We start from the raw sequence: 12,748 nt of genomic DNA on the forward strand, positions 1-12,748 counted from the left end.
GTGAAACTTGAATCCATTGGTTTAAACCCTAATAAAACAAATTTACAATTAGATGCACTAATCAAAAACGGCCAGGGTCTGAGAAGAGCAAAGAACTGCAAAAGCACAAAAACTTTTGCCATTTTTTTTTCAATATTAGTGATCTTATTTTACAAATTCTTATTTGGGGAGGCAATTCAATTTCTGAAGAAGTCTAGAATGCAAATTTTTTTTGCTTAAAAAAGTCGAAATATTTATGAGCAACCTGAATCAGGAATCAACTACATTACTTCTTTATGACAGCGTCCGAACCCATACGCAATGTGAGTTAAATAAATAAAAGGAGTTTTGGAAATAACGGAATGTTAATGTTTTGTCATACCAACAAGATTCGGCAGATCTTTCACTCTCTGACTTGTTTCATTTTCAAAACTTGAAAAAAAAAAAACAGCTTTCAGAAAGAAGAAACAGGTCCAGGAAATCATAGGATCTTCTTCCATGTTCAAGAATACGAAGGGCCATACAGAAAAATGTGTTCTAAAACAGTCACGAATTTGAGAGAAAATGTTGCATGTGTTTTAAATGAAAGATAATATTTAAATCATTAGGACTAAATTATTAAAAAGTGTTTTTGTTTCTTTCCGAGAACCGATGACATTATTTATTGAACAGCCCTCGTATATACTGTAAATCACTTTTTATTCGCGAGAACTTTATTTACGCCCAATTACGCGAGGCAGTGTGCTTGCGAAAATTTAATTCTCGCGTATAATAGTATTCCTTAAGATTATATAGAGCAATAACCACAATTTGCCAAAATTTTGTCTCGCTTATCAAGAGTCAATGACTATCTCGATACATTGTTGCAGATCACGTTTTTCGCGACACGTTATTTTCGTGATAAAGACGTTAATCCTTTATAAGCAAGACATTTTTTTATTAAAATTGTGGACATCGCGCTCAATATAATCTTAATTAATAAATACAAAAATTTACACGAGAATGATATTTTTGCGAGCACGCAATCTCGCCTAATTACGCAAAAATAAAGTTATCACGAATGAAGCGTATGTTTCAATCTTAAGTTTATAATACCCGGTAGTTGTCTTCATTTGTTATAATCTTTTTTCGATGTTCACCAATTACATGTATAATACCCGAGCCTTGTAGCTGTGACGAGATTAAGTGAGACTACAACGAGACGTATGATGGATCAGGTAAATTATTCACGAAAGTGTGGTTTGGAATTGATTAGCACGTGCAGGCTTTATAAACAATAAACAATAAAGTTTAGCATGAAAGAATATTTTCCCATGGTATTTTCAAGAAAAAGACAATGATACATGTACTTTGTTTTTAGGAAACTAAATTTCCCCAACATTCTTCGATTGAGTCAACCAAGACCACGAGTTTTGTGAGTTTAGTTTAAAATAAAATTAGTTATGATGTTCTTGAGCAAGTAACACGAATATTTAGTTTGCAATCTTTGTTAAAGTTCAATCTCCATCTGTTTCATCCTAAAGGTTTTGCTTACTGTATTAAATTTTGTCTTGCATAATTTTTCTAATTTCAAGGCATTGAATTGTTTTTTTCAATTCTGCCTTTTTTCAATCTCTGAGTTTACTTATGATTCCTCATGCTGCACAATCTCACCGCAGCTCTGTTTTTGCTGAGATATAATCAAATAAAATTATGTTGAGATGAAATATGTCATTTATTGAAATGACAAAATAAGAAAAAAAAATATATTCATCACATGATAGGGGGTCAGATCAAGAGGTAATCGCACAAATACATATTAATATACTGATCCCCTCAATTTACAGAATTATGAGATAAATATTTGCAAAAAATATAAAAACAGTAGGTATACAACAAAAAGATGGCACTACAAAAATAAATATGCCACCAAATGGATGGCAGATGCGAAGTAATTTCTATTATTTATTTGTTGACAAACTATCAATTTGAATACCTCTAATTTTTCTAAAAGTCATGCTGAAATAAATATTTATGAATATGGACGTTTGCATTGTGGCTAGGATGAAGTAGCTCATGGTGTAGACTGGCACTATAATAAAGTTTTGATGAATTCATATATATTCCAGTTCTTGTGTAGCCATTTAGGTGTAAAGCTCTGTCAGGATATCATGAATAAATTATATACAGATATAGGAATATGGGAAGATAACATCAATCTTATGTCCTACCCAGCATGTCAGAAATCTAGCTTATAATGAAGGCATATAAAGGAAGCATAACAATTTGAAACCTGAAAAAAATCATATGACTGAGCATGAATGTCACTTTGCAGTCTTCATAAACACATTCAGAAACTAAGCATCGTTAAAGATTAGGGGGAGGGGCAAAAAACTCATCGGAATTATCTTGATAAAAACAAAAGGAAAGTTGCACAAAATCGCAATATCTTATTTCGGGGAGGGAGGGGGGGGGGAGATAAAACTTTTATTAGCAATTTATTTTACTAAAAGATTCTACATTGCCGTGTTTTGAATGCTGCAACAAAAATTTGGGTGGTCGACCGGACTTGCATTGAACATTTTATACAGTAAAAAATTACATGTAAGTCTGAAAAAAGGGGGGGGGTTGCCCCCTTCCCCAATAATATGTGCCAGAAGACGGTCCATTTGCATTTATATATAAATAACTGTTACAATCAAAACAAAATTAGGTGACTCTTACCTCGCACGTCCTATTAACTAGTTTAAAATAATTATGACTGGTTCCTTAACACTCTTTTTGCCCTATTTTGTCCATGATATTCCTGTCTTTTATTTAAGTTGTCTTAGAGCTTACCTGTAATCATTTTATTCAGGAAAGGGAAGAATCACATTTGAATCCTCAATTTGATTGCCCTAACCATAGACCTAAAACCCCTTCGTTTTAGGTCTATGCCCTAACTTGTTGTGTACTATTCATTTGATTTCGTGTGATACTACATCCTGGTATCCTATTAAGTTGTTTAACTATATGTAAACGTACGTTAAAACAACTCATTCCTCTTAACCCCCCCCCCCCCCAAATTTTCAGACTACCGATCGAAATTTTCTTAACAAATCTGCTTCTAAGCAAGATAGAAGCAATAACTCTTTAAATCATTAATGTATATTTTGTCTTTTTTCAAGTTGCCTTAAAAATTATACTATGCTAAAAGTAGCTATATCTGAGATTTGGTATCTTTTACTGATTTAGAAGCTAGAGGAAGCAGAAAAACATGTCAGAATGAGTTGTTCAAATGTGTAAAGGACACACAAAGTTTTTGTCTTTGATGTCTCTATAAGACAATATTGTTGACTATTAGAAAAATGATTACGGTAAAAAAATATTGTCAAAGAAGTAAAATATAAGGACCTTTACTGTTGCGGATCACAGGGACCAGAAGCACAGCTTTGATCGATTTTACGATCACGGTCCACCAATCCGGAGGTTCACTAGTCCGAAGACCCATTAGTCCGAAAATTTACTAGTCCGAAGAACCATTAATAGTCCGAATGTTCACTAGTCCGAAGACCCATTAGTCCGAAGGTTAACTAGAAGTCCGAAGGTCCACTAGTCCGAAGGCCCTTTAGTCCGAAGGCCCACTTATCCTAAGGCCCATTAGTCCGAAAGTTCCCTAATCCAAAGGTCCACTAGTCCGAAGGCTCATTAGTCCAAAAACCTAAATAAGACCGTAAATTTTTAACAGGTTCCTGAATTTTTGGGTTGAATTTCGGACCACAAAATACGGCGAATAAAAATTATTGATAAGATTTGAAACGTCCTTCCTATACTCTGCATATTCCTGCATCTCAAATAGTTCTTTCTCCACGGGTGAGCGGTCAAGGTGGCCTTGTGGTATCTAGTGCTTGCTAGATGTGATTGGGCCTGGGTTCGACTCTTGAGATGTGTCATTTTTAAGGTGTTAACGTAGAGGAAGTCCATAACCTATATACCGGTAGTTACCGTTTACAATGGTTCTTTCGAATTAGACCTTAAAAACCGAGGTCCCTTTTTACATAAACAAAAAAAAAAAGAAGAAGGAAGTACCTAAAATGATTGTTTATTTTTTATCTGTATATGCCTCTATAATTGTAAAGTCGATTTTTCGATTTATTCTAAAAATGCAATATGAACAATATAGATAAATTGTGGGTTGGATGCTCATAAGAGTGCAGTTGACACTAAAACAGGTAAATCTAAAAAAAAATCTTCCTTTTTCAATTACCATCAAGCACGAAGAATTAGTTGTTGTGTTAGTGAAACTAATGAAAACTAGAGTACTGTTAGCAATGAGCTCACTTAATGATACCCTCGCCTCCCGTATGAATATAATGGAACTGTCCAAGTTTTGCTAAGGGAAACTCAAAAGATATGTAGGATCAAAAAGTAAATTTATAGAATATTAACTTTGTCAACAATAGTTCTTATGTATATAATTATTCTTTTTTTTTCTTTTGATTAAAAAAATCCTTCCATTCTATTTTTACAATTTTGGAAACTGTGGCAGTTGAAATTTGCATACAGTGCTTTAAAAATAAATACATTATGTAAATGTTTTTGACACGAACCATTCCTTAGGGCATAGAAAGCTACTTCCTGGGGGTAAAAGTTTAGTAATCTCTAACTTGAGCACTGCCAGAATAAATGGATCTGCTGCCGTTAATTGTTTTGCTACATGTAGCATTAAAGAAATATGAGTGATTGACACCATCACACTTTTATTGACTCTATTGCTGGATTTCTTTGCATGCCTCAACAGATATTAGGCCAGCGTGTTTATGCATAAAATTATCACGCAAGCCAGTCGATTGATAATCGTCATGAAACCGAAAACCTGACAGTTCAGGGTTCTCCATCATTTGAAATGTTACTGTGTTGCAGAGTTAACACGAAGAACTAAAATTTCGCGATATTTTCGCGATCAAATTCACAACTAAATCACTATTTATGAAAATTACAAAAGAATACATGCACACACTTATTTAAAAATCGCTAATTAGTTACACAAATGGTATGGTCATACACTTAACTTACTACTTACTAACTTACTCATATTACTTAACATTTTTTAAATTAAATTTGCCGAGATTATTTATCAGTTTTCTTAATCGAGTTATCACATTATATATATAAAAAAAAAGAAACGTCAGAACAGTAAAATATTTTAGGAGTTCCTTGAACATGTTCAAAATATTAAGCAATTTTTTTACATCATTTAAGTGACTTCGATATGATGTTATGTCTAACTTACAGTGCTAAAATAATTCTAAAGCCGCGTGGCTCTATAGAAAAGACAATTATTTTAATATTTTTTTTTAAAAACAATACAATGTATTTTATTGAAACTACCAATTAACCCTTACATGGAAGTGTGAAAACCAATGCATGCATAAAATTTGAATCGTTACTGTGTCGGAGAAAATTTTACTGTGTCGGGAGCAACACAGTAAAACAGGTCATGGAGAACCCTGCAGTTTTTCCTTTTATTTACATGCTCTTGATTCCGCAAATCCACGTGCTGTAGGCCCCGCTTCCGTCTCAATTTGTCCCGCCCCGCACGTGATTTCGCGCCTATCGCGAAATACCATTAGAATTATGTAAATATAAAGTACATTTACTATTTGTAATTATATCTCGGACAAGACTGGGAATGTAAAAAATATGTAAATATAAAATCCGTATTTTTTTTCAATCAGACTAGTGGATCCTCGGATTAGTGAACCTTCGCAGACACCGATTTTACGGGATCACTTCCTTTGCCTTTTTACAGGTAGGTCACCTTGGTAAACCCCAAGTGACCTATTGTTATCCATATGTAATACAATGGAACTGTGAACTAAAATGAAAAAAGAACATTAAAAAATATTTTGACCTGGGGTTGTATATTTGGGGAGTTGGGGTCCTGTCCACAAGTACGTATACCTGTGCATAAAAGTATATTATAAAAGACACTTGGACAACGTCTGATTTTATTTCTATGACTCTGAAAATTTCGATTCTCTCTTTCATCGACCCAACTACATGCGTATACGTGTACAAAAAATCACCCGTTTCTCTTAGTTTATGACTGTAATAACTATTATAAATGCTAAAAAGAAAACGAAACAAGGTTTTACGGGTATTTCCCTTTAAATAACGTACAGACCGCCATTTTGCAGAGAGAATATCAGAAACCCTTATAGTGTTTAAATGTATGTATCTATAAGTCATGTTTTATTTTAGAATCTCACAGATATATTGAATTTCTAAAAAAAAAACTTACAAAATTATTACTTTACTTTCTATGATATTAAGAATACTTATTCACACTGACAGAATGGATCACATCCCTCGTCTATCAGAGGTCCTGTATGTTGGACTGTGTCGTAAGATAGGGACACCGACAGAAGTGGCCATCAGAAGGGACGTGTTGGACATGGATGAGATGATTAGGAAACCTGTTCATAATCATAGAGGCTGTGCTATAATGGAAAGTGGGAGTTATAGAGAAGGATTTAGGTTAACATCATCTGACAGGGATTCAATGTTCTGGCATTGCAATTATAAACTAATAACTGACATTTCCCAGTCTCAGTTTTATTATAACACAAAACATATCATTTTACTTATGGAAGATTCTGATACACCACCAGGATTTGTCAAACTGCGCCTCCTGACACCAGTTCTGATATCATGCCTTGTTCTCTTTAATGGTGGGACTTATTTATCTAGTCGTCTGTGGAGAGAAAAATATTTTCAGGACAAGATTACGAAAGGTTCCTACAGTAAAAATATCAGAATCCATGGTCCATGTAGCAGTGGTTTCTTTGGACTTCTTGAATTTGATGAAGCTCATTGTTTAGCTACTTTTTCTTGGCCTAAACTATTAGGAAATTGGGTTGAAAGATGTCAGAGGCATACCTGGCCGCCAATACCTGTGTTAGAAAAAATCCTAAAAATTGAATGTCACTGTGTGCCTATTGGTAGTAAAGTTGATGCGACTTCTAACGAATTGGAATGGAGATTATCATTTTCTCAAGCCGAGCAACAACTAGTGTGTAGCATGAATCATACACAATTTCTATGTTACGGACTACTGAAAATATTTCTGAAGGAAGTTATCAACTGCTGGGAAGATAAATTACTGTGTTCATATCACATGAAGACCACATTGTTCTGGATGATACAATCAGGACAAGTTAGATGGTGCCCGAACAACTTACTAGATTGCTTTTGGATGTGTTTTAAATATCTTCTCCATTGTGTTTATCGTGGAGACTTTCCTAACTTTTTTATTCCAAAGAACAACATGTTCATAAACAAAGTTGTTGAGGATGCACATGAATCTCTTCTACAGCAGCTTTATCAGTATTACAGAAAGGGCGTGTCCTGTCTACTGCTTAGTCCGACTCTTAGATCAATCCTAGAACCAGCCCTCAGTAGCCCGTCCTATGTGTTATCCCCTGTTGAGGGAGAATTTATGAGTGTTGCAGAATTATATAAATGTGGCATAAATGAATTGCGTAATTTAACTTTTACTCCTCAACAAAAATGGGCATCTTATCTTTATTTAAAATCAATTAACACGCTCTCTCGGTTATCAATCTCACCATACCAGTTATTAACATTACAGTACTGTACTGCTCAGACTCTTGTTCATTTATCCTTCATAATGGCAAATGATACTTCTTGTTGCATGCATAGAAATATCTATAACTTAGATATAATTATTTATGGCATGTTGAAAATGGCGGCAAAATTAGGTCCTCTGTCCTATTTACTTTATCTAGCATTATATTATTATAGAACTGGGAGATTTGATAAAACGCTACATATCACATTTATCACTAAACAGAGATTATTGCAGACCTTTATAATGTATGGTGAAACTCTTGACAGGCAAAGATACAATAAAGCTGTAGGTAATCTACCTTTGTCTCGAGGAATGAAGATAGCCTGGGTAGACCATGTGTATTTATTTAAAAATATCCCCTTTATTGAAGAATTATGTTTAGAACAGTTTGTGAGTCAACAAAACGGAGAGCCATTTTTAATTGTACCACCGTTTGTAATGGTTGAGATGTTGTCCGTGTTATCTCACTATAGACTAGGTAATAGATCTCAGTGTTTACAGTCACTGACAGACCTACAGACACTGCTGCTCTATGATGATGGGACACATGTGACTTTATATCTAAGAGACATATCCTGGCAGATACTAGGAATCTGTCAACATGTTGTGGGAGACTTACACGGGGCTTTAGAGTCTTTTGAAGAGTCGCCCAAACATGTACAATTCAACAGAATACAAGAAGCTACAGCTTATAGAATAGAATGTGTTAAACAACAATTACAGAGATATGTGTACATGTGAAAATAATATTTATCTATACATGTATTTCTTTCGTTATTTAAAGAGTTGTAGAACTGGAATCAACAGTTGTTTGGAAAAATTGTTAAGGACACAGATAAAACATAACTGTATAAAGATAATATGCCCTCAACTCAAAGTAGACTGGAAATCTTTATGACATGTTTATATAATGAGAAAACATCTTCACAAAACTTTAAAAATAAATCAAGATGTGTTTGTGAAACACTGACGCCCCAGTATGGCAAAATAGCAGTGATTAAAATTTTCTTCAATGCAAATTTAAGATATTGGTACCAAAAGTAGGGTATTCTTACTGGAAATACAATTGTGAAATATGAAAGTAGGCCAAGGTTAGAAATTTTTCAAAAGTAGGTCAAACTTCAAGGTCAAGATCAAAGGTCTTGCTATCAAACGAAAGGTCTTGTCACAAAGATTAAAAATGAAAAGTATGAAAGCACTGACCCTAACCCTTTAAAAAGAATGGTCAAAGTTTTCTTTTTTAAAAGTAGGTCAAATTCCAAGGTCAAGGTCAAGGTTCTTGGTAGCCGATGAAGGGTCTTCTTAGAAGGATTATATAGGTGAAGTATGAGATCAATAGCCCTTTGTGTTCAAAAGTTATTGCCAAGGTTAAAAGTACAAAATCTTTAAGTTTAAAAGTCAAGGGAATTGGTATTCAATGAAAGGTCTTACCACATACAATACATATGTAAAGTATTGAAGCCCTAGCCCTAGCCGCTAAGTAGTTATGACCAAGGTTAATCTTTTTTAAAGTAGGTCAAACTTCAAGGTCAAAGTCAAAGGGTCAAAAGTCTTGCTATCAAATAAAAGTCTTTGTCACAAGAATTAAATATTTAAAATATAAAAGCATTAGCCCTAACCCTTTAAAAGTTATGATCAAGGTTTGCTTTTTTAAAGTAGGTCACACTTCAAGTCAAGGTCATACGGTCAAGTTCTTGGTATCCAATGAAGGGTCTTTTCACAAGGATTGCATATGTGAAGTATGCAAGCCCTATCCCTTACCGTTCAAAAGTTATGGCCAAGAGTAAAGTTTTGTTTACAAGTATGAATATCTCTAAGATCAAGGTTAAAAGGTCAAAGTTGCTGGTATCCAATGAAAGGTCTTGCCACAAAAATATATATGTGAAGTATGAATGTCCTGGTTACAACTGATACAAAAGATATGGCCAAAGTAAAAGTTGAAATTTTTGTGTTAAAGTGGGTCAAACTCCAAGGTCAAGGTCAACAGGCCAAATATGGCTTTGATGAATAGTTTTTCCATGGGTACTATGAATAGATATGTTCTGAGAGATTCTTTCAATGAGATACTCCTCTTTAATTTTAGACGGATTGCTATAAAGTAAAACTCGTTTAGCACGGATATAGCAAATTCACGAATATAGCGAAGTGTCTCGGGGTCCCCGACAAAATTCTTAACAATTCTTTGTAAAATTTTACGGTTATAACGAACTCGGATATAGCGAATTTACGGATATAGAGAACCGATTTTGAGTCCCGTAATGGGTAAAAACGATAAAAATTTGCACCTTTATAACGAATTTTAAAAAATCTCAGAGGTGTTTATATATTGAACTGATTTTATTTTTTTAAGTATTTGCAAATGAAATTTGTAATGAAAACCTTATAAAGTCACCGTATGTTTTGTAGTAATTGTTTCCCTACCTTATTCGGTTGCATTACTTGTAGGAAAACGTGCATATTGCCAATTCGTTATACGGATACAACGAATTACGGATATAGCGAATTAAATTCACAGGTCCCGAGGACTTCGCTATAACCGAGTTTTACTGTAAAACTAGTCACACAAAGAAACTTAACAAAGGATCATTATTCTGTTCATCGAAAAGAGATTTTAAAGTGATTTACATATTCATCATTCGAAAAAAAATACCAGAGATATATATAAGCTTTTCCTATTTATTTTAAGTAACACACATTACATCATAATCGTTCTCCCTTTGAAAGCAGCAGTTTAGATTGAAAGCATGGGCCTCCCTCAACATCAGGGGTCTCTGATAAATCCCAAGAGCCCCTGGGATGTAAACTCTCAGTGTCACTCTATGTCTATCTCAAATCCCGGAGCCATTTCAATCACTGACACCCAACCTGTAAATGTTTTTGATGGCATAATTAATTCGTGAATTTTAAAATCTCTTTGTTTCTATATCATCTAATATTTCCATTTCTATTTGTTTTCTCTGTGATAACTCTTTGAAAGTTAATGAATTTGATTTCTTGATCATTTTTCCAGCATGTAAATTTCCACAAGCGATACATCAGGAGCTTAGGAGGCCCAAATGTGCATGTAAATCTTGTGTGTTTGTCTTCATGACATAAGAGACCTTGTGCAAATTTAAATTAATTAAAACACATTTTTAAAATCAAAATCTTCAATTTTATTTCACAATGAAATGGAAATATAAAGAATCACTGTCTAGTAAGTAGAGTATGCCAGGGTCATCAACGATAGTTGGAAATGCTTCGCCCATTATGCAATACCCCATGTTTCCAACTATCGTTGATGCCCTAGTATACTCAACTAATTAGACAGTGATTCCCTGAATACATTCTAAAAATGTTATAATTAATTATCAAATGAAAATTTAATACAGACTTTTTACTAGTTAAATAGGTTTACTGTAATGTCAACAACCAATACCATTCATAAATCTTGCATACTGTCGTTATGTATTACATAATAAACCTAAGGAGGAGAGCTGTAGGTCAAGGACAGCTGATTTCTGAAGGTGGTCCTGGACGTTGATCTGAATATCTTCACACTTCAGTGGTGGAAGCTTTGCTTGCTTTGATTCTTCACCAAGAGGAACCTGCAACAGAACATCTATGAAAATGAGTGTATGTTGGCATGTCATGCATATATCGGAAATTTTGACATTTTTACAGAAAGGGATAGGTACCTGATTTACCCAGTTTTAAAATATCATTCATAAATTCCTGATTCTCCTGACAGTTTAATTTTGAATCTGAGATACCTACCCCCAGTACATACTGTAAACCAACTTTTATTCGCGTGCGAGAAATTTTCGCGAATATTTCTCGCCGCGAACCGGTTCTTTAAGAGTATTTGTCTATTAACTACAGATCCAAAAAGTCTTCATCGCGAAAATTAATCGTCGCGAACTAGTTTATCTCTAGTTAATCGCAAAATAAAGCCGTCGCGAATAAAAGTTGGTTTACAGTATGTCCCAATGTTGTTGTGATAGAACTCTTCTGCTTCATTAATAGGCATCACATACACAGGAAGTTTAGAACTGATGAAAATCGCCAACATTACATCTTGGTTTCCCTGTCATCAAACTAAATGTTTATGTTATAATTATTCAGAAAAATGTTGTTGAAAGTAAAAAATAAATTGTATTTCAAAAAACTTTGCAAAAGTAAAATGTTTCCTCAGATTTACAAAATCAACAACCCTTTTGTGTGTGTGTGTGTGGGGGGGGGGGGGGTTGTTACATAAAATGAAAGAAAAAATGAGCAAGCGCACATACCCCACGCTCCCCCAAAAGATAAAGAGCTGAAATTCCATGGAAAAATAAAGGAATCGGTAGTCCCTGGTAGTATGTACTTCTACACAATGTGTTCTAAATATCTGCCAAGTTTGAAGAAACTCCGTGTGGAGCGGTTTATGAGGAGTTGCGCTGACAAACTGTACATCTGTATATTAGATATGGCCAAAAGTCTAAGTGTGAAAGTACGGAAATTCCCGGGAAAAACAAAGGAATAGGAATTTCCTGGTAATATGCACACAGTGTGTCCTAAATATCTGCCAAGTTTGACCAAATTCTGTGCAGCGGTTTATGAGGAGTTGAGCTGACAAAGAAAAACAGGACTGACTGACGGACAGGTCAAAAACATTATACCTCACGCAGCTTGTTGCATGGGGGTATAACAACAATATATTAGATACTTAAAAATTACATTTTGAAAAAACTGTAGCAAGATTAGGAAATCAAAGAAGAGAAATGGCAGTTTTATGATCATCACATTAATTTTCTAATTAGTACCACTACATAGTCAATCATCCTAGTCCAGTGATAAACACTGTATGGTCAGGTTTCAGTAAATAACAATGGGGGACAATCTTACGAGTAGGGAGGATGAGCTTCAGTTCCTCGGGTGTCAGTTCTGTGTGGATCTACAATAATCAGGAACATATTATCTAAGTCAGAATGATCTTCTTTTTTCGCAAATCTACGTAAGCCCGTTTATTTGTTTATTTGTCCCGCCCCGCACGTGATTTTCTTTTTAACCGCGCTTATCGATGAACCAGTAGATTTATGTAGAGATAAAGTACATTTACTATTTGTAACTTTATCTCGGACAAAGACTGAAAATATAGAAAATATGTAAATATTAAATTTCTATTTTTTTCTGAGT

General features: G+C 34.3%; 1 protein-coding gene across 1 annotated transcript; it reads left to right on the forward strand.

Annotated features, from left to right (window-relative positions):
* Window positions 1-6,295: 6,295 nt before the first annotated feature.
* On the forward strand, window positions 6,296-8,332 carry LOC134274248 (uncharacterized). The gene has a single exon (XM_062756506.1). The coding sequence runs from the start codon at window positions 6,296-6,298 to the stop codon at window positions 8,330-8,332; it is 2,037 nt and encodes a 678-aa protein (XP_062612490.1).
* The last annotated feature ends 4,416 nt before the right edge of the window (window positions 8,333-12,748 follow it).

The sequence above is a fragment of the Saccostrea cucullata genome, unplaced genomic scaffold, assembly GCF_032062105.1.
Source record: "Saccostrea cucullata isolate Sc308-1 unplaced genomic scaffold, CSIRO_AGI_Scuc_v1 ctg7985, whole genome shotgun sequence".
Taxonomy (NCBI): Eukaryota; Metazoa; Mollusca; class Bivalvia; order Ostreida; family Ostreidae; genus Saccostrea; species Saccostrea cuccullata.

What these genes read in the sequence shown, in the direction of transcription:
- LOC134274248 (XM_062756506.1), top strand. Translation starts at nt 6,296, where the DNA reads ATGGATCACATCCCTCGTCTATCAGAGGTCCTGTATGTTGGACTGTGT.